Source organism: Cygnus olor, chromosome 12, assembly GCF_009769625.2.
Source record: "Cygnus olor isolate bCygOlo1 chromosome 12, bCygOlo1.pri.v2, whole genome shotgun sequence".
NCBI lineage: Eukaryota > Metazoa > Chordata > Aves > Anseriformes > Anatidae > Cygnus > Cygnus olor.
In genome coordinates, this window is record NC_049180.1 from 11705194 (window position 1) to 11727608 (window position 22415).

At 44.7% G+C, this 22415-nt stretch overlaps 1 protein-coding gene across 3 annotated transcripts in view; it reads left to right on the top strand.

Annotated features, from left to right (window-relative positions):
• NLRC5 (NLR family CARD domain containing 5) overlaps positions 1-22415 on the top strand; it is a 54960-nt gene that overhangs the window by 18903 nt on the left and 13642 nt on the right. For all 3 annotated transcript variants that reach the window (XM_040571105.1, XM_040571107.1, XM_040571106.1), the window contains exons 10-36: positions 61-150; positions 978-1028; positions 1951-2016; positions 3076-3159; positions 4104-4187; positions 4591-4680; positions 5720-5785; positions 6837-6914; positions 7665-7748; positions 8817-8900; positions 10119-10208; positions 10336-10383; positions 10825-10899; positions 11959-12042; positions 13018-13101; positions 15482-15571; positions 15681-15743; positions 16708-16791; positions 17245-17328; positions 17896-17985; positions 18709-18774; positions 19400-19483; positions 19567-19650; positions 20263-20349; positions 20974-21054; positions 21626-21709; positions 22105-22188. In XM_040571105.1, coding sequence (XP_040427039.1) covers positions 61-150; positions 978-1028; positions 1951-2016; positions 3076-3159; positions 4104-4187; positions 4591-4680; positions 5720-5785; positions 6837-6914; positions 7665-7748; positions 8817-8900; positions 10119-10208; positions 10336-10383; positions 10825-10899; positions 11959-12042; positions 13018-13101; positions 15482-15571; positions 15681-15743; positions 16708-16791; positions 17245-17328; positions 17896-17985; positions 18709-18774; positions 19400-19483; positions 19567-19650; positions 20263-20349; positions 20974-21054; positions 21626-21709; positions 22105-22188 — 2139 coding nt within the window. The remainder of the gene's footprint in view (positions 1-60; positions 151-977; positions 1029-1950; positions 2017-3075; positions 3160-4103; positions 4188-4590; positions 4681-5719; positions 5786-6836; positions 6915-7664; positions 7749-8816; positions 8901-10118; positions 10209-10335; positions 10384-10824; positions 10900-11958; positions 12043-13017; positions 13102-15481; positions 15572-15680; positions 15744-16707; positions 16792-17244; positions 17329-17895; positions 17986-18708; positions 18775-19399; positions 19484-19566; positions 19651-20262; positions 20350-20973; positions 21055-21625; positions 21710-22104; positions 22189-22415) is intronic.

Below are 22415 nucleotides of genomic sequence, written 5' to 3' on the forward strand. Positions count from 1 at the left end.
AACAAATAACCACGCTGTTGGGTCCAGTATCTGAAATTGTATTCTTCCTGATATTCACAGTCTGAGCAACAACAATCTTTCCTTGAATGCTGTTCTCATTTTGGCAAAGGAAGTCATCACGTGTCAAAGTGCTACCGAACTGCACATCAGGTATCAATACATGAGAGCTGTTACAAAAACAAATACGTTGTCTCTTTCAGTGATGACTTTATAAATGAATGGACACAGCTTACTTGTTGGTTAATCAAAATCAATGAAGCATGACTTCTGTTCCTTTTTGTTTTCTGTGTGAAACAAAATTTGATTTGATTATATTATAGACTTCCTGTTTGTATTTTTAATAGGTCTCTTTGTCTATAAATTGATTTGCAAGTGTAATATTTTTTCATATATAACAGAATCTAAACTTGCTTTTAAGCTCTGCAATATCTCAACCAGGAAATTCTTTATCAGCTAGCATAAATTCGCTACAAACCAGCTAAGCTTACTGAAAAGGTGTGGATTTAAGTAGCTATGTCTATGTGTTCTTTAAATTACAGGTTTTGGTGCTTTCGTAGGTCCAGAATAACAGAGAAAGGGGAGAATTTTTAAGTGCTTAAGCTGTAAGTTTACTGGGCCAAGTTAATCCTTGGTGTAACTCGGGGGAAGTCAAAGTGCATACAACATTTTCTCATTTTTCCTGCTGGGTTGGAGTTTCTACAGAACCTCTTTCCAACAAATTGCTGGCCTCAACAAAAAAATCCCCACCCATTTCTCCTTAATCATGTTACTCTTCTGTGTGTACTGCAGCCCTAGTTCAGCATACGGGGTATCCTGCTGCCTTCTAGCCCCATGGCCTGTGGAAATGTGCTAGTATGGCAGACATTGAGGCCCTCTTTAGCATACAGGCAACAGCTTTAGTCCTTACTGAGCACCACTACAGAAGAAATGGCATCCTTCCACCTGCGTCCTAACATTGGCTTTGATCTCATTTTCAGGAAGGACACTGTGATAATATCTTTTTCTGGCACATCTGGAAAAGTTCCAAGGTGAGAAACTGTATGTGGTATTATGCTTTTTTTTTTTTTTTTTTTTTTCAATTATGCTGGTTTAAACCAGCAGCTTGGTGTCACAGTAAACCACTCTAGGAACAGAACTGATTGCCTCTGCTCTTGCATCTGGCAGAGCTGGAGCCACCTGAGCAAGGAGAAAGGTAAACAAAATAACTGGTCTTTGCACAGACCTGTTAGCCAGTTCCACAAAGGCAGAGCCTTAGTTCCTGCATAAGCTTGAAGTGCCGTCTTCCTGTCGCAAAACTTCTGATGCTGAAGCCAACGGGCAACTGAATGTGAGGATAAACAAAAGGAAAACTTTGCCATTATCTGGCTGGCTCTTATGTTCTCTCTGCTTGTGCATCCATTTGAGGGAAGGGTAAATTTGACCGTAATTAAGAATCTGCAAAACAGTCTTGTGTTCTCTGACAGGGAGCTCCTTTTGCCCTGTGTTGTGCAGTCCTAGAGGGACCTCACAGTATTTCACATGTATGTGTGAACTGACTTAGCCTGGCTCTGAGTCAGCTAGAAGCTGCTCTACTCAGATGTCTGAACAGCCTTGTGCTGTTGTAGGCAGCCAGGTGCCCGTGGGTGTGTTTGTCTGTTTCTGTGGTGGCACAAACCCCCGTGCAGGCAAAACATCCTGCATCTTAGTAGTGCCTTTGCATGGGAGCTCAGTTACTCAGTTGATTCAAATATAGTGAAATCTTATGTGGACACCCCCTGTGCTGGACTGCTCCCACCTCCTGATGGGGATCTTTTGGCTCTTGAAAATCATTTAACCTTGCTTGGAAGGGTTGGGCGGATCACAGACTTTGTGTTTTTTTCCAGAAAGCTTGTAGAAAATACTAACCAGCTCCCAAGTCCTCAGATATTTTATGAAGGCATATTAAAGACCAAATATTTTGCTTGTTTGTAGATCTTTGGATTTGAGATGGGAAGAAAACAAGGAATGTGTAATTCCAACAAGACATATGAAGTTATGGTAAGAGAAGGCATTGAAATTCCTGCTCATTAATGTGATTTGCAGATGACAGGTACTACAGAAGAACAAGAATAGGAGCTATGTTGGTGATTAAGGAAGGAGATAAAAGAAAATATTTTAAATAAACCTGATTCAGTAAATAAAACTAAAAATCTCTGTCTAGCCAAACTAACAGCCCTGAAGGGGCAGAGTTGCCTAGATAATTCCCAACTTGCCCCATGTTACCAAAGGCATGAGCCATATAGTTTTCTTTCTTCCCTGTGAGACAGCAGAGTACTAGCTTTCTCAGAACGGAACTTGGGTATACAGTCCAAGCATGCTAGAGCTAAGAAACGGCCCTCTCATGCCTCTTTCTCTTGCCCTCAGTGTTCTGTGCAACACAAACAATCACATCCATCTCTTTCACGTGGATGAAATGGCGGTGCTGGGCAGTTCCAATGCAAGGCACTGCACTCACAGGGCACTTTCCAAGCATGGCCCTCTGCACTCCTTCTGTAGCAAGGGGTACAGAGGGATGGAGCAATGTGCCCAGAATGGTGTGGCAGAGCAGGGACTAAAAACTCCCTCTCTTGACACTGGTTCTGTGTGTCTTCATCCGGAGAGAGATGCCAGAAATGCCTGGGTCCCTCTTCCTCCTCCCTGCTTGTTTTAGGCTGAGAGAGTTAGGGTTGTCTGGCCTCGAGAAGAGAAGGCTCTGGGGAGACCTTATAGCAGCCCTCCAGTACCTAAAGGGGGCCTACAGGCAAGCTGGGGAGGGACTCTTTTTCAGGGAGTGTAGTTATAGGACAAGATGTAATGGTTTTAAACTAAAAGAGGGTATATTTAGCTTAGATATAAGGAAGAAATTCTTTACTATGAGGGTGGTGAGGCACTGGAACAGGTTGCCCAGAGAATCTGTAGATGCCCCATCCCTGGAAGTGTTCAAGGCCAGGTTGAATGGGGCTTGGAGCAATCTGATCTAGTGTAAGGTGTCCCTGTCCATGGTTTGGGATTAGATGATCTTTAAGGTTCCTTGTAACCCAAACCATTCTATGATTCTTTAACCCTTTCTGTTCACAGCTTACAGGATCGCAGCCTGTCTTTGCAACATGCAAAGGAGATTGTGTCCATTCTCCAGAGCTGCCCCCATCTCTCTGAAGTGGAGTAAGTGCCTCCTTTCCTTCTTGTTGTGTCACTGTGGGCAGGAGGCAAGTAGCAGTGGATTTAGATGTAGAGGGCAGTGAGTCGTGGGGTCTGACCCCAAGGAAGGATCCCAGCACTCTGCATTAGGTCTGGTGGGATCCTGATTAGGGTTTTTTGGTGAGGTTCAGCAGGAGATGAATGCTGAACAACTTTCAATTCCTGTGACAACTGCAGCCTCTGGCTCCCTGGGGCTGTAGCCAGTGATGACAGTTGTAGAGCAGACCCTGCTAATGAAGGAGTGCTGCATGCTGGAGGCAACGCCAGGCTGTATTCTCTGAACCAGTAAAGGAACACAGATGGTTTCTATGTTGTTCCTTTTGTTTTTTTAAGGCTGTCCAGCTCTGCTGGGAGAAGTGAGAGGAGAGTTCCGCTTCATAACCTACCCATTGCAATGAGTATCATCCCTACAGTTCCTTATTTGCGTATATATGAGGCCAACTGATTCTGGCTGTAAACTCTCCTTCTAGCCTGTCTGCACTGGAAAATGCAGGAATATCTGTTGCAAGACAGTTCACTCCAGACTGTGTCTTAAATTCAGCTACACCCTTAACCCCAGTTTTCCAGCTCACTGATTTGAAACTGAGGTCTTTGTTATCCAGTTTTCCTTCCTTCCTTTCTTCCTTCCAGGAGGATAGTAAACACTCATTCAGTTGGTTTCTTGCTTTGCACTTCCACTTAGGTTTTTCTAAAGACATTTCTGGGGCTAAAGCATGAGTCATGTTTCTCTAGGGATAAAACTTGGTCTAGAGTTATTTCAGTGCAGAGAGAAACAGGGGAGATTGCTCTGGGACAGAAGAACAGTCCAGGCAAAAGAGCAATTGTAACAAAGGGAAAGCAAGCAGGTTTTAACAGCTTTGCTACTTATACTGTTCAAAGCAGTCCCCGCTAACTGGAAAATGTCTCAGTTTATCAGGTAACAAGCTTGGAGATGAAGGCTGCAGTTGCCTGCTGGAAAGCCTCCCTTGGATATCAATTTCAAAGCAGCTGGAGTAAGTGTTGCCCCTTTTTTCCTGAGCCTTGACTGTACAGAGATGCTGAGCAGGGGTCCAGGAGGCAAAGATCTCACCCAGACCAGTGCTACAGAAGTAGCTCTGAGCACTATAAGGATGAGACTCATCCCGTGAGGCTGTTCAGGGTGAAGTTGGTCATTTGCTCAAAGCATTTTACTCAGAAACAGATCTAAACGCATCTGAAGTGCTGAAGTGCCCTTTGACTAAAAACCCTTTCTCAGAAGAATCAGTGATCCAGTGTCTTTTGTTCCATGCCACTTCTGAAGTGCAATGAGTTCAATGACACAGCACACTCATGACCACTTCCACAAGGACAGTCCTCCATGTGTTTACTGCGTGTGTGATTTCAGTAACCAGATATTTGCCTTTTTCTTTTTCTTAGTCTCAGTCACAACCTCCTCTCTATTAATGGCATTTACAGTCTTCTGAAGTCAGTAAATACCTGCCAGAAGACGATGGAGGTAGAAGCCAGGTATGTATGTTTTGAAGAATCCCGTTTGAGGTTAATCCCAAAGTACAAGTCTGAAAGTTAAATTCTAGGATTTTTGAGTCAGCTCAGAATAGGGGTGGGTGGGTGAAGAACATGTGCAAAGTTGTTACACACATGGTGATGCATAGCTGTAAGCACATTCTTTCTGAGCCATCATCCAGAATTTGAGAGGGTGCAGAACTGTGGGAATACTAAAATACATTGGAAATAGGTGAAGTGATGTTATAAAGTACTCTGAAATCTTGAGCCAGGCTATCACACAGTTTGGAACTTTATAATGTATGTAATCCCAGTGCACTAATAAAATTCTAGATCAATGCTCCAGATAGAGGAATAATTTAACAATTTAGCAGCAATTAAGTGTTTGCCAAGTATATTGTATGAAAATAATCCAGAGGTAGTGTCACCCCTGTCTCACTGCCGTTCTGATCCTGCTCTCCATGTGTTCCTTTTCCTCTTTTTTCATCTGTCTTCTCTTCCTGAATTTTTCCTTCTCACATCTAATCTTTATTCCTTTTGATTAATGCATTTTAATCTCTTTCTACCTCGCTTTTCATGTTATTTTCCTTTATGCATATTTGAGGGGCATATTGCCCCTACTTTCCCATATTCTCAGAGGCATGCATGAATTGAACTTTAGACTCATTGCTGTGCTCTGCCCTGAGAAGCTTATGAGAGAGGTACTCTGTGGAGTATGAGAAATGTTGACTTCTGGAGTGGAGCTGGAAATTCTCCTAGTATTTTCCTTTGGAAACACCCTGGAGTTCGAGTCTAGTGATTTTGTCTGCACTTTCTCTAACGGTTTGGAGAAACTGAGTCATCTGATATTGGATAATTTGATCCAACCAGGATACCAGGATTTACAACTAATGGAGATGATCTTTTGCTTGTTTTGGGAAGATTTTAAGTGATTGGTAGCACCGAAGTATTTTGAACAGATCTCCACCAAAATGAAGCTTTCATAAAATAATTAATTTAAATATCCAGAATGTGACATTGATTCCTTTTCTTCTTCACTTAGCCTTTCTCATAAGACTGCAGTCCTGAGGTTTACAGAAGACAGAGAATTTGCTTCCCTTCCTCATAGGTAGAGTATGTGTGGAGAAATGTGTTTTTTTTCTCAGCATCTCGTTTAGTTCTTATATCCTGTTTATGTACCAAGGGTAACAGTTCACCTTACTTTCCCCCTTCCCCTGGAACCTAAAATTAGTACTCTCTCCTGGTTTTCTTAGCCAGAAAGTTGTCTACCTACTTCTATAATGTATGATTATGTTTTATGTCTCTAGAGGACACTTCAACCCCGGATCCTAAGCAAAACAGGCTGTTTAATGACAGCTATGCTCTCTAATAATAGCGAACAGTAAAAAAAAAAAAAAAAAAAAAAAAACACAAGCAAGACCCACACCTCCAAGCAAAAATCCTAACAGATTCACAGATCTCTGCATGTTTAGAACTGTCTAGTTCAGTACACTATGCATTCCCTATCATGGTACTTGTAAATCAAAATGAATTTGGAGTTTTGTTTTTCACCTTAGAAAACTGAGTAAAAACAGCTCAGTCCAGATGTTTTAATTGAGAGGGGTTTGTTGTTACTCTTGGAGCCCTAGGTTCATTTATTTATTCCCTTGTTCTCCGTGAACTGAATCCACTGTAAAATAGCATTTCCCATGGTACACCTCAGTCCCACCTCTTATCTGGGGAGGAACATCAGGACTGTCATGGGAGACAACCCAGTTATGGTTATGCTTGGAAAAGAGGGACGGCCTGGGTGAGACACATGGCCTGTGACTCTTTTAAGGCACCAGATGACATATCAAACTCAGATATTTTGGAATCTGGATGTTGCATTTATTTATGAACAGTAGGGTTTTTTTTGCACAGACCTGGACTCTTTGCAGAAAACATGTTTAGGCAAAAGCTGAATGTTCCATCAAATTCTAGCTTAGATGGGAAGTCTGTCTTGTTCCCCTTCTCCCCAGTGGTCCACACTCTCACATATTTGGATGATTACTGAAAGAAAGAAAAGTCTGCTATTGGCAAGATACTGGTGAGGGTAGATACAGGTAAACCCCAGGGATCTGCCAAATTACTGAAGCATTAGTGTTTTACTCTTGTCTGCTTTTGTGCACACTTACTAGGGAAGAGCCTTTGTACCCTACTGATGACCAACAGGTTGGAGAGGAAAAACAAACACCTATTCTCTCAAAAAAAATAAGGTATCGTGGCAAATTTTCATTGTATTTCATGTATTTCCTATGTCTGGATCCTTTGGCTGATGAAACCTGCATCTCCAAGTTTGAATGGTGAATCACAAGAGAGCTGGTAAAGTCAAACATTTGTCTGTGCTTGCAGTCCTAGCTTGCAGCACTAGAAGCTCTGTGGTTAGTGTTTGTGGTTTTCTACAGTAACCAAAGTACATTGTTCTGGGCTCCCTAGTACAAGAGGGATGTAGAACTTCTAGATAGGGTCCAGCGTAAAGCCATGAAGATGATTAAGGGATTGGAGCATCTGTCTTATGAGGAAAGACTAAGCAAGGTGGGCCTGTTTAGCTTAGAGGGTTTTAGAATTTGCTGCTGTTCGTTGGAGAAATGCATCCTAAGATGGACCCTTGTTCAAATGCATATCTGATCATGCTCTGACCCCAGCATGCATGTCTGTTTTGTAGCCTGTGGAGGAGGATGAAGTTGTGCCTGAAGCCTTCTATCCAGGATTTGGGGACCTGTTTTTTTTTTTGTTGTTGTTGTGACACATTTTTCCTTTACCTTGTTGTGTCTCTTTATTCTATTTTTGAAGATGAGCTGAAAGTACAGATTATCAGTTGTTGCTGACAAAAAAAAAAAAAGGGGGGGGGGGCAAGAAATTTAATTGCTATCCTCATTTATACTCTGGCTTTCTGAAGGAATGAAGTTTACAATCTTGTTTACAATCCTGAAGGCCTGGACTATTAATGTCTTGTTTTCTCCTAGACTGACAGACTGTCATTTTCAAGCCAGTGACCTGGAGAAGCTTTGCACAGTCCTGCAGGAATATAGCAGCATCTCTGAGCTGGAGTGAGTCCTTCGTAGCTCTTACGGTCTTTATCTGCATTTTGTTGGGATATTATGAAAATGGCATTTGTCTGTGCCAGAGTGTTGTACAGAGCATGTGGTAGAGAGGTAGGCCTATGAAAGACACAGCTTTACGTGAGCTAGTGTCCTTTGCCAAGAAGGCATGCAGTTCTAGTGCCCTCTTAGGGCAAAGGTCACAGCTTATAAATCCAGAAGGGGGGTATTTGATCACGTAGCCTGACTTCAGGTGTTACAAAAACTGTAAAACCTTGCCCTGTCATTTTTGTCTTTTGGTTGGAGGATGAAGAATGCTACCAAAACTGGAGGTGGGAGCCTGTGTTTTGCAGGTGATCTCACGGTGCATACAGTGCCCAAGGACATTCAGTACCAAAGCACTTTCTTCTGTTAGCACTGCCTGGGGGGGGTGATCCTGTTTGCTAACACCAAGTGGTGAGCAGACCCAGCACTGATGGAGGGGTGTGTGTCATGCTAGCCCCCCTGCCACACCCACACACAGACATCTAGCTTTTATGGACAGAACAAGGACCAGCAGAGGCGTGTGGTCTGTGTAACACAGCCTGAGGGCTGGCTATTCCCTTAGGCCTGGCAACCAGTGAAAGAAATGTTGAGCTTTTGCTCTTCATAAGCAATCATATCTCTTGATTTACGTGAACCTCATAATCCTTACGTGTTCCTTCTCCAGGATTAACCCATCCTCTACCCAACAGCTTCGTCTGTTGGGCCTGTCCAGGCTGATTTTTACTTAGAGCTGTGACCTCATGGTCCCGGGTAACTGCATTAAAAAGCCCTGTCAATATACTTGGCAGATGTGAGAAGAGGATGAGCCTCGAGCTGGGTTTCTGGTTGTCTTGTGCTGGTTAATGCCAGTCTCTAGTTTCCTTGTAGGCTTTAGTTGTAAACGAAGAGGGGCACTGCACATGATGTTTGTATGAGGGTGCCAGTGTTCTGCTTTCAGAGCTTTTGTTACTAAGAGCTGATTTTATACATTGTTTTGTTTTTTGTTTGTTTGTTTTTCTTTATGAAAATTAAATGCCTTTCTTTAAATCCTAGCTTATCAAATAATTCTCTGGGAGACGAGGGACTTTCACGGCTGTTTCAGTTCCTCCCAAATTTGAAAATGTTAAGGTCACTCAAGTGAGTAGCTCACATTTCTCCTTACTCATGGATTTGGTTTTGTGGGAGTGTTGATAGTGGAAGCACAATGACATTTAGAAAGGGCTGTGAGGATCAAGTGAAGTTATAGTATGTTTGTTTGAGGGTGGTAGACCCACTGAGCTCTCTGGTCTTTTCCCACCTTTAGTCCGGGCCAGATTTACTCCACTTGAAGCTTGACTAAGAACAGTGCCTGAAAGGCTGCATACTCTGTCCTCCTTGAAGAAGACAGGTGGTTTTGTGTGCAGGTGTCACACCTGGTTTCTAAAACAGACTGAGGTCTTTAGCAGGCCACTGAATTTTTCCTCTCTCTCTTCTGCATCAGGAGAAAGAGCAGTCCTTCCTGTCATGTGGTGGGCATCTTTGGATAAGAGATGCTGGGGATCTCCAGCTTCAGCAGTGAAGTCTGAATTCAACCACAATGGTGGATTGCATTAATCTGAGCATTCTGCCTGGCACTGCCATTGCAAGTGCATCGTGCAGGACTCTGCTTTAAAGTGTATACTATCATTCTGCTTTATTGTCCCTGTTTGATTAATTGAACTGTTCTCAAACCAAGACCATTCCATTTACTTCTGTGCAATGAAACACACTGCTGTTATCTGTTTTTTTTCTTCCCTCCAGCATCATGCAAGATGCCCACTGTCACACTATAGATATTGTAATAAACCTAATAGACCTGACCATGATCTTAGTTACTGTGGATTTTGTACTGCTACAATTGTAGTTACAGCTAAAGAGTTGTTCTTGCCTTGCATTAGTATCTTAAAACACAAGGAATTTAATTTAAACGTAAGAAAAAACTTTTGTATTGAGGATGGTCTAGCACTGGGTCAGGTTGCCCAGAGAGACTGTGGATTCTCCATCTTTGGAGATATCTGAAACCCAGCTGGACAATGTCCTGAAAAGTCTGCTCTATTTGACTCTGCTCTGAACAGTAGGGTTGGACTAGGTCATCTCCAGAGGTCCCTTGCAGTCTCAATTATTCTGTGATTCTCTGAACTCTAAAAGTGAGGGATGAATTTAACAAACACTGGAGTGAGTCTTGTCTGCAGAACTTGGAAGTTCAAAGCACAAGCAGGAAGGTGACAGAGAAGCAGGCTATGAGAGTGTTGGACAAGGAACTCTATTATCAGTTGACACACCATAAATCATAGTAGTTTTGCTTGCCACAGCTGATTTCATCTCTTCTTCTTGTAGGCTTGATAACAACCGGATCTCCCTGAACTCTGTGTTTTGCTTAGCTCAGTCCTTATCTACACTGGAACACATTAAAACAATGAACCTCAGGTATGACCAAGAGCGCTTTTCCTGTGTTTTTTGTGCTATTTAAGACCTCAAGCCCTGGTTTTCAGGGAGTGATACAGGAGCACTTGTCTTCAAACTCCATCCTTATTATGTTCTTTTCTGGTTACAGCTTAGGACACATGCAGGTGGTTCATCTAAGCTTTTGGGAAAGAATCAGGTAAAATCATACCCATTGATCCATCTAAGCCCGATATGTGAGTCCCTGAGATGTGCCAGTTAAAAGTTCATTTGTCTCCAAACTCCAGTGAGGGTGGTGGGATGGTGGGAGCAGGATGGCCCATTAGGGCTGATTGACAGCAGCCTGAGGCTGTGGAGCAGACAGTAGTATCCCACTGCTTGTCAGAGCTGCAGTCATCTTGCTCCTGGGCCAGGGCAGAGCAAATGCTCAAAATGGTGAGTGGATGCAAAGCTCTCTGGAGGCTGGCAGAGAGGTGATAAGACCCTTCTTGTTATGGGAACAATATAAGCCTAATTCTGGGAGGTGGAGATGAGAGGCAGACTGGAGCATGAGGCCATTGCCACCACCTCACCCCCTTCTGCAGCTACATGGGAGCAATGGCATCAGCACAAATGACTGAGGAAACTGATCTTTCCGCAGAGACAGAAGTACCGGCAGATTGAGAAGAAATTTCCTGGTGCATCCCAAGCACATAGCAAATGGACAATGCTTTCGGTATGGTGGTTCTGGCCTCCCTCTGTCACCTGGGAGCATAGGGAGAGATGGCTGTAGGGTCTGTATCTGTAGTGTAATGTATGGACCAGACCTGTGCCTCCAGCTGTGTTTTCTCAGAGAGTTCTCCTGTGCCCTGCCTGCCTTCAGAGGCAGACTCCACTCTCATGGGAAACAGCCTTTTCTTTCCCCTGCTTGTATGTCACTGATTGACCAGATGCAGAAATGGGGCTGGGAGGGGAAGATAGCATCTTTTCCGAATGGAGTCGCCTCTGTGAATAAGGTCTGTCTTTAACATCTCCCTCTTCCACCCCCTTCCCTGCTGAAATTGGTCAGGAAGGCCAGTCTCCAAAATAACACATGGTTACAAGGGAGAAGGTAATTTGGCAAAGCCAAACAAATTGGGCTAGTTGGTGTCAACCCAGACCAACAGGTGTTCATGCTGTGGGGCCACCAGAGGGTCACAGTCATATCCCAGAGGCAGCTGGATGAATAATATACCCTCTTTGGATAGACTTGGGATGCTACAAGTGTATATGTGAAAACAAATAGTGTATCTTTTGCTTGGCCATGCTGTGCAGGGGAAGCTTCTACCCCTAAATAATGGTATACAGACCTGGCTTGCTACTGCGTTCATCCCATGGAGGCCTGCCAGCTTGTCACTCAGGGAGGTTTCTGCAGTTCCTTTCTTGGAGAAGGAGATAGAAGACACCTTGTTGCTGAGCCTTTTTCTGGGAGAACTAAGACAGTGCTGAGCAGGTGAAGATGCTGTCCAGTATCCAGAGACAATTGATGTGTTTGTATCAGAGTAACACCCAAAGTGATAGAGTATTTTGGTGGCCTGGCTCTCTTAAATCAACTCAGAGCTGGTAAAATCCTCTGTTTGTCACAGGTTTCGACTTCTCAGTCCTAGCTTGTGGGTAGCAAAATATATGTAGCGGAAATAAGAGAGTTGCTGAGGGCCTTGTACTGAGGCTTGAGGCTCTGGGATATGAAGGGAGTATCACCATACCACCATGGTCATGGGAAATGTTGAGCTCCTGAGTGCTTTGTTTGCTTCAGTCTCAGGGACTGCATGATGGGTCCTGAGGACATGACCAGGCTGTGCCAGATACTGGCTCATTGTACCCAGCTGACAGAAATCGAGTAAGTGTCGTGCACTCAGCAACCTTGTCTGTCTGTCTGTCTGTCTGTCTCTCCAACCCACTGATACAGATTCAGTGATCAGTTTAGCAGCTAATGTAAACCAGCTGTCCTTAGTGGAGCTGTACCCACATCTCTGCAGCTGAAGAGCAGGCAGAGGAGGTCAGGGCCTGCATAAAAGGGTGTGAAGAATGGGCAAGTGAGGTCTTTTTCTCCAGGTGGAGTCCATTGCAGGACAGGAGATCATCATCTCCTGGCAGGGCTGCATCCTTGGGCAGCTAGCTGGAAAACAGCTTTCAGAGCAGGCCCTGTGCAGCGTAATGGATCTCTGAGTAGGCCTTCCACAACCTCCTAGAAAACCCCTAAGGCTTCACCCAAAAATGTAGATAAACCCACACCTTCCACTGTCCTCTCTGTTTCAGTTTGTCCTTTCCTAAGCCTATGATGTCTGTATGTAAATGCCCCAGAATACATGTGGATCCTCACAGTCTTCCTCAGTTATATGGCTAGACATACGTTAGCCTCTACTCCTTGAGGCCCAGACTTGCAGTACAGCCAGAGCAAGAGCACATGGCCCAGTAAGCCACAACCATCTCCTGAAGAGCTGGTCACTCCAGGCAGGAGATGGGCACCAAGAAAGTTGGATGAATAACACTGAGAATGAAAATTCAGGAATAACAAAAATAACATAATACCAGTACTGCATGAAGGAAATACATCAATAGCACCATTTTATGAACTTACAGTAATAGAAAAGTAAAGCTTTTAAAACTTGTTTTAGAATGTAGCAATCTTACACTTACAAGGATTAGCCTATAAGGACTCATCACTCAATTTCCACAGCATTCCAGGACATGTGCTTTTTGGTATTTGCCCTTAACGCCCACTTGTGCATGTTCACATCCATGTAGGTTTTACAGAAATCCTTACAAGCTGTCTGAGTTTCCCCTGTAAGCTGTTTCCTTCCTTGTTTTACAGTCTGTCTGGAAATTCACTGAGTGACCAGAGCATTGAGAGATTACTGAGCTTCCTGCCGTACCTCTGCCATTTAACACTCCTGAGGTAACATTTGGGGTCTTTGCTTTGACAGCTGCAATGAAACATTCATTTGAAAAGTGCTGATAGCACAGCATATTTTAGGAGCCTTAATCAGAAATTGTAGATTAACAAGCTAGGTAAAGAAAATGCAGGCTCACCCAGGAACTCTTTCACACTGGTACCTGCTTTATTTTGAGAAACAAAGCAGCACTGAACCTTTTTTCTTCAATGATACATATTAAAAAAAAAAAAAAAAAGGACAAATACCTGCCTTAGGCCCAGCATCCCTGATAACCCTCACTTCAGCTGTCCCATGGAATGTGACTTCCAGCATCCATCCTGGACAGATTGGAGAGCTGGGCGATCACCAACCACATGAAGTTTAACAAAAGCAAGTGCCGGGTCCTGCACCTGGGACGGGGCAACCCTGGCTATACGTACAGACTGGGAGACGAGACACTGGAGAGCAGCCCCACAGAGAGGGATCTGGGGGTTGTGGTTGACAGCAAGCTGAACATGAGCCTGCAGTGTGCCCTGGCAGCCAGGAGGGCCAACCGTACCCTGGGGTGCATCAAGCACGGCATCGCTAGTCGGTCGAGGGAAGGGATTGTCCCGCTCTGCTCTGCGCTGGTGCGGCCTCACCTCGAGTACTGTGTGCAGTTCTGGGCACCACAGTACAAAAAGGACGTGAAACTGTTGGAGAGTGTCCAGAGGAGGGCTACGAAGATGGTGAAGGGCCTAGAGGGGAAGACGTATGAGGAGCGGCTGAGGTCACTGGGCCTGTTCAGCCTGGAGAAGAGGAGGCTGAGGGGGGACCTCATCGCAGTCTACAACTTCCTCGCGAGGGGGAGTGGAAGGGCAGGGGACCTATTCTCTGTAAACACCGGTGATAGGACCCGTGGGAATGATGTTAAGCTGAGGCAGGGGAGGTTTAGGCTGGACATCAGGAAGAGGCTCTTCACTGAGAGGGTGGTCACACACTGGAACAGGCTCCCCACTGAAGTAGTCACTGCACCAAGCCTGTCTGAATTTAAGAAGCGGTTGGACTGTGCACTTAGTCACATGGTCTAAACTTTTGGGCAGACCTGTGCGGTGCCAGGAGTTGGACTTGATGATCCTTATGGGTCCCTTCCAACTTGGGATATTCTATGATTCTATGATCCATAATAGATTTAGGACTTGTCAGTTGACACACAGTGACAGCTGTGGTGGTTTTAGCTTGCTGGGCAGCTGAGCTCTGCCACAACTGCTCTCTCACTCCCCCTCCTTAGAAGAAGAGGGGGAGAAGAGAGTGTGCTGGAAAGAAAAAAAAAAATTCACAGGTTGAGATAAGGATAATTTAATTAAAGGGAAAAGGAGGAGGGAAAAAAAAAACAAGCAGGCCATGCAGAAGCACAGAGAAAGAGGAAAGAAATTACTCTCTACTTCCCATCAATGAGCAATGTTCATCCATGTCCTGGGAAGCAGGTCCTCAATACGTGTAGTGGTTTTTTTGGGAGGACAGATGTCTTCATTACGAGAGCCCCCCGCCCTCTCTTTCCCCTTTCCCACCTTTTATGTGCATGAGTGTAACACCATATGGTATGGAATATCCCTTTGGTTGGTTTGGGTCAGCTGCCCTGGTGATGTCCCCTCCCTGCCTCTTGCATACCCCCAGCCTGTGGGCTCGTGGGGGGAATTGGAGGGAGTCCTGATGCTGTGCCAGTATTGCTCAGCAATAGACACAACACTGGTGTGGTACCAGTGCTATTCTAGCTACAAGTGCAGAGTACTGCACCGTATGGGCCACTGCAGGGAAAGTTAACTCCATCCCATCCAAACCCAGTACAACAGCACACCACAGAGAGCACCCGTGTGTGTGGTCAGCATCCTTCAGCCCTGCCCCTGTAGGGATCTGGCATCCTGCCACACCTGGGACCAGAAGTGTTTCCTGGCAGCATATTGGCCATTTAAGCTTGGAATTTAGGTTGGAGAGGTGCTGTCAGGGGCTAGGGAAGTCTTACCATGTGGACAAAAAGCCCAGAAGGATCTTTGCCATCTCCTGCAAGTGGTTGTAGCATGGAGGAGCTGCAGTGACTGAATTTGCTCACTCAGCAGGTTCTTTCCAGTCTGGAGTCTCCCTAGTCCAATTGGCCACCCTTCACCATCTGAAGAGGAGGTGTTCAGTGGATGTCCTTGGTCCGTACTTCCTTTTTAGTTAAAGGAAACTAAAAGAGGCGCTACTTTAGTCAAAGGAATGCTGGGTTCCCATGCTCAAAACCTTAGATCCTTGCTCAGCAATTCTGAATTAAATGGGCTGGATCCAGGCTTTTGCATCACAGAGATGGGAAAATTGGACCATGCATATAGAAAACGTTCTTCCTGGGACCTAACTTCATTCTTTTTTCTTTCTTCTCCTTTTCAGTATTAAGAACAGCACATTTTCGCCACATTGCACCATCTTATTCACCAACTCTATTGGTCTCTCTGAGCGGATCAGAAAAGTAGAAGTTCGGTAAGATACTTGGATTGGTTGGAGCCCAGCAGTTGAGCTTTAAAGAAATTACAAAGCTTGTCTTCTTTGAAGACCATTGCTGAAGGACTGTCTTTTCTCTTTGCTTCAGGTCAAATCAAAATGCTTTTTTGCATTTAGGAACGAGCACACAAAGCCAGAAGACGTCCTGCAGGTACTGGCATAAAACAATTATAATTTGCTTGTTTTGATTAGGCTTGAAGCATTCGTGCAAGTAGCCTAATCTCCTCTTGTATGAATAAATGTATGACTCATGGACTGGTGGTCAAGGAGCTTGGTCTTGTAAACAAGGCTTTGGGGCTCAATTCAGCTGCCTAAATGCAAGTCCGAGCACATTTGAGATGTACCAGGATAGCAGAGGACTATACCTTTCGTGAGTGGTAACTGGACCATTCCTAGTTATATCATAGAACCATGGAATGGTATGGGTTGGAAGGGACCTTAAAGATCATATAATTCCAACCCTCTGCTGTGGGCAGGGGCACCTTCCACTAGACCGGGTTGCTCAAAGTCTTCCAGGAATGGGGCATCCACAGCTTCTCTGGGCAACCTGTTCCAGTGCCTCACCACCCTCATAGTAAAGAACTTCTTCCTTATATCTAATCTAAATCTCTTTTAGTTTAAAGCCATTACCCCTTGTTCTATCACTACACTCCCTGATAAAGAATTCCTCTACATCCTGAGTAGCCCCAAATTCTGCTGTACAAGCAACTGGTTTGAGCCCTAACCTCCACCATTTTCCCAAATGTCGGTCTCAAATTCTGGGTAATAGATGCTTCAGATAATCTTCTGTGTGATGTGTATGTGTTTGCTTCCTCTCTGGGAGCAATGGTTGCAGGGTGCCCCTGTAAAGAAGGCTGTAACAGTAGAAGACTGACAGGCAGCATATAGATGGGAAAAATGTGAAGAGATCTGCTTCCCACCTGCAATGTAGGGTTTGTCATTACCAACCTCATGGAGGTGTTTCAAACACTAGCAAGCTAAGGGCATTCAGTTCATCTTGGTGAATGTTTCACAGACACTGCTGTAAAAAAGCAACTGCTGATGGGCAGCTCTCAGTGTTGAGGCTGAACTTGCTGGCTGAATGTGCTTTAACTCTCTTCCTGTCTCTTGTGCAGGCTGACGGACTGTGCTATCAGTCAAGGGCAGATAGAGGAGCTCTGCAGAGTTCTGGAGCAGCATGGGCGGCTGGCAGAAGTAGAGTAAGTGGGGCTTGGGTTGTCACCATGACCTAGAGTAGAAGTCACTGAGGGAGAGCTGGGTCAGCATGGTTCAGCATTGCCCTGGGTTTCCCAGCTTCTCTGCCTGTGCATGTGTGCTCCTTCAGGCTGTTTAGAAATTGATTAGTAATCACACAGCTCCTTTATATATATTAAAGAGGACTTGAGATGGAATTGGACGATATCCTTGGGATTATGACTCTGTGGTCATTTTGAGGTATTGGTTGCTTTGTTTGAGCTCTTCTCTGAGACTGTGCTTGGAGCTCTTCATTTGAGCTTGCTCTGGAGCCCATGCATGAAGTATTTTTTTTAGGGCAGTAGTTTGTATTAGACAGATCTTCAGAGGCTGAGCTGCGTTCTTCGAAGCTTCTCAGAGGAGCATTACTGCTTAAAAGGCTGAGTTTTGTTTTTCCACCTTGTTCTTTTGCCTTTCAGTCTCTCCAGGAATCAGCTAGGGGATGAAGGCCTGAGGTTCCTCTTGGACCACTTGCATCGAGTGCATGTTACCTGTTCCCTCAAGTAAGAAAACACGCTGAATCTGTGGGTTCAGGGAAGCTCTTGAGCCCTTCCCTGAGCACAGTGCCTCAGTGGAGCAGGAGGTGCCCTAATGGAAAAGTGCTCATGCAATCCCTCCTGAAGCTGGTTGTCATGCTTCTTGTCCAGTCCTGCCATAGGAGGTAAGGTCTGAGTGAGCCATGAGCACAACTCAAGACCTTTCTAGGCCAGGGCAACTCACGGGTTGATCCAAAAGCTGCTGAGGTAAGTAAAAGTCTTTCTATTAGCATCAGTGTCCCTGAGGCCCTGAGAGCGATGGCATGACAGAAGTTGATGTAGTCCCCTGAGCCTTCAGTACATTGTCCTCTCTGAGTGCAACATGCAAGTTGGCTGTGTCACCCAAGTTACCAGTGCTTCCTCTTGGAGGGGTTTCATGCATGTAGCACCAACTAGAGGGGACCAGCACCTCACAAACTGCTCTGCTTTCAATGCCAACTTGAATTTTGAACTTCAGTTTTGCCTCTCTGGCTAAGGAACTTGGGGACAACCCTGATTCTTAACACCTGAAAAATCTTTCTTTTCTCTTTGCAGTCTCAGCCATAATAGAATTTCTCAGGATGGAGTTCTGCATCTCATAAATGCCTTTGCCACATCTAGAAATACCACTGAAGTTCTGGTCAGGTATGTGTCTCCTGACTCTTCCCTGCATTTTTCCTCTTAATTATCCTGGACTTTGTGATCTTTAGGTAATAATTACAAGGACCCTGTTCTGAGCTTACTTTATGTCTATGTGCGTGCAAAGCTTTTGCTTATGTCTGTTTCTCCAGCAAATATGGCCCATTGGCTCTATGCTTGTGCTGGCATGAACTGCTTTTTCTGACAGATTAAAGTCACAAAGACCCAGCTTTGTGACTTTAATGCTGCACTTCATGCACTTCATGCTGCACTTCAGCACTTATCATTGTTTATGTTTACGTGGAGCAGCTGGTCCCTTGTGAACCGAATTTAACCATGGTCACTTTCATTCATTCCTGCTGTTAAATATAAGTGCCAAATCTCTTGGCTGAGTCATTTTAAAGAAGCTCATTTTTCTGTTTCAGCTCTCCCCAGTGCTTGGCAGAGGAGCAGAGAGTGCAGGGACAGCAGGAGGCAGACAAAAGCAGGGCAGATTAGGATTGCTTCTGCAACCACTAGTGCTGGCTTATGCCAATTTAGTATTAGTGAAACTTTGTCGAAGTATTCCCCTGGGTTGATTTATCATACTGAGAGGTGAGCTGGCCTAGGTCACTCTGTCACTGCTGTGCTCTGTTGCTTTGTGCAGTTGAATGTACTGTTAAATTCTGACCATGGAGACAATAGTCGTTTTCTCTCCAAATCCTATACTCACATGTCTTCTCTGTGCAGTTTGTGCTCCAAAGCAACTTTACTCGTGAAACTGACAAGCAGAGATAACCCAAGAAAGATTTTGAGGTAAACAGTACAGATTTTTTCTTTGGTGATTTATTTTGACAAAAATGCTGTCTTGTTTGTTTAGGGAGAATCCCACATCCCTTTCTCTCATTGCTTCCCAATGACTGTTCCTCATCTCCATAGCCTGCTGAAGGTGTCACATGGCCTTGTCTGCCTTCACAGCTCTTATTCAATTGTCACCTTGGTTGTTAGATTGGGGTGAGACCCAGCTATCCCACTCCACTGCATGCTTTGCTTTCCCCAATGAAGGAAGCAAGGTGTGCGCATCAGAAAGGACCTGTGGTGTGCTCTGGGAGGGTCTCTTGTCTGGATGACCACAATCTTAGGGTGTTCTGTGGTGTGTATCTGCTTGATGTCACTACAGTCAGTGGGTTCAGTCACAGGACAGGGTCCTACAAAAAGCTGCACCATTAGGACACACATTATGGAGGCCCCTGTGTCAGAACATTCAACAGATGTTTTTGAAGCGTTACCAGGATTGTTTTGGAAGTCCTGTGAGGCATTTGAGGTTTTGGTATGATCCTTCTTTTTATGTGAGTAATGGTTGTGATACCTGAGATTTCTGGGTCAGAAAGCCTGAATTGTTCATAAGGAACTAAGACCATTCTCTTTTGCATCCTTTCAGCCTCACGGAGTGCAACTTTCAGCCAGAGCACTTGGAAAAGCTATGGTTAGTCCTGGAAAAGTGCACCAGTCTGACAGAATATATGTGAGTTAATGGCTGATGAAAAGCCTGCTTGGACCCATTGGGCTTGTTTGTAAGCTGTTCATTGTAATGATCTTTTGTTCTAGATCCTCAAATAACAACATGACAGTGCATGCTGCAGAGAGGCTTTTACATTCATTGAGGAAAACTCCAGGTCCTCTAAAGCTCAGGTACAGTGTCCCTGTGCTGTTTTAGATATTAATATGGCACTGGTCCGATAATCTAAGATACGCTTTCATCAGAAGTAACAGTGAACTGTACTTCTTCAAGAGACAGGTAGTGTTAGCCTGAGAAATTCCCATGGATGACTCTAAGTTTTTGGTATTTCAGCTTTATCTCCTTGATTCATTGCTAAGCATCATGTAAAGCTGTGGCCATAAACTGTGCTGTCTTTGTAGACTTTTATCTGCCTTACAAAGAAGGGTTCTAATTCTGTGTGAACACTTTCATACCATGGTCTTAACCAAACCTCACCAGAGCATCCTACAGTTCAGCTGAGTAACAAGTTCTTTACTTCTCCCAAAATGTGTTTATTTAGAGCCACAAAGGCCAGGCTCTTTCTCATTGCTGTCAGTGGTAGGCATACAGAAGAGAAGTTTGCATCCTCCTCCACAGGGGCTGCTTCTCCTCTGCTCTCTGCATCCTGTTTCCTATGTAGACATTACTTAGATGAGCAAAGAGTCCCTGCTGTGTATATTAGACTGCTGAGCACTCAGCTGACAGAGGCAGAGAAGGATCTGTGCATGTGAATAAAGCAGAGCTGTCTGTTTTGTGCTTTACAGCATAAAAGAGCCATGGGTATGTAAAAAAAGTGTCACGAACCTTCTTGAGCTGGCTGTCCAGGCCTGTGGAAACATTACTGCGATCATGTAAGTAGCACCTCAAGTTCTGGTATCTTTTAGATGTTTTCTTTTAGCCTGGGACTTGCAAAGAAACAGTATTGAAGCCAGCACTTCAACTTACTCTTTTGTTCTCTATGCTCTGACTCCACTGCATTTGTAAGCCATTAACCACCTTAAGTTGACTTTGACCCAAATTCCTGGCAGGTAGAAGTTCTTAGAAAGTTTGTGGTCACACGGCTTAGAGGTTCAGTGGAAAGGAGACCCTGTTCTTGGTCTCCCTTGGGACAAAGGGTGCCCAGGTATGTAGTCTGTATTGGGCACAGAGAATTCATGCAGCAGAGGTGTGCTCTCCCCATCACAGAAAAAGCTGCTGACCGAGCTTGTGCTGTACTTGAACATCAAAGAATCCGGTCACAGAACAGGGCCATAGCAAGCAGCTCTGTGACCTATGCTGCCCGTGGACCGGCTCATTTACAATTAGAGGCTGTTTTTTTAGTTTAGACATTGTAAACTTGTTCAGAGATGTATGGTTAGCATTCATATAGCAGCATAGTCTTGTCCCATCCAGTGCTCTGTTTTTCTTCTTTAAAACATCATTTGCTCCCTCAAGGGTGCACAGGTTTATGATGTTCTCTAATCTCTGTCTTCCAGGATATGTAAAGATAAAAGCCTCTTCCAATTAGGCACAAGGTTCCCATGCTGCCTGGAGAAGGTGGAATCAGTCGTTAGCAGGTGAGAAAGCATCTATTTGTCATTTTCCACTTGTTCTGCTGCTCACCATGGGATGAAAAATACCTTCAGAGTGTCTGAGGCTCTTATCTCTGTATGTTCAGTTTCAGAACACCTCTGCAGTGTTCTGAAAGGCAGAGGGAACCTTATTCGTGTGCATGTGATTTGCAGGCCATCCATACTGGAACTACCTGAGGCTAAAAAAATCTTCCTACCTTCCCTGCAGGACCAGGAGTGCTCGCTCAGAAGACTTGAGCACTTCAGAGACTGTTACAACATGCTGGTTTCTGCATGAACTTCTAGGGAAAGAACAGCATCAGTGTCTTTTTCCCTTTGTGTAGTTGAAGAAGGCAGCACTGATCTTCTTGTGCAGTTGGGGAGGGCTGTGTTTCACTGTGCTAGACTGTGGTGTAGGCGAGACACAGAAGGAGAGCCTAGAGAGGGCATTTCCCAAACCCCGATCTGTTCCTAAGCTTGGCCATAAAGGGCACCAGCTGCTGCAGTGGGAAGGCTGTGTATAACAGTGGGAATTGCTAATCATCACTGTTAACTTGTGTGTGTTTGTAACCTGCAGATCTAATCTACATGAGCCAGAAATCAAGCGTGCTTGCTTCTATCAAAGGGTTCTTGAAAAATGCATCCAGCTTCAGGAACTGAGGTGAGTTGCTATGCACCACAGATGTTTTGGGGGGAAGAGAGTAGCTTTTCTTTTTCTGTTCATGAGGGCACACAGTGGGTCAGGGGAGAGGCCAGTGCAAGGTAACAGTCCCTACCCTCTGGATCCCCTACCTTGAGCGTTTGAATGGAAAACAGAAAAGACCCATAAACCTAATGGTTTCCTGGGGTATCCCTTGAAAGCATCTAAATCTCCCCTGTAACCAACTCATCTGTGCTTTCCCATTATAGCTGGGAACTACAGTGGGACCTTGTCAAGTGTCAATATCTTGACAATTCTTGAGTGTCCCAGCACTGGGGTGCTTTAGCTGTGGGCTTGGTACAAACCTTTTGTCACCAGTGGATCATCAGCTCAGATATGTTGTTCTGTTCTTGCAGATGGTCTCATGTTGAGCTCCACGATGATGACACAAAAATTCTAGTCGCTGTTTTGCTACCTCTTCCAAAGCTGAAGAAGTTTGAGTACGTCCCCATCTGTGGTCTCTTCTTTATGCTTTATGGTTTGCTCAGCCCTGTGCCTGACCCTGATGCTCTCTGAATCGCTTTGTCTGGAATATGGCCGTGAGCTTTGTGATCTCTGCTGCGCTATGAACTATGCTTGTGAACTCAACAGCTCTGTGTAGTTTGCGTTGTAGGTGGTTATAGAGCCATTGTTTGCATGTTTCAAGGTTTTCCTCTTTCCCTTTTAG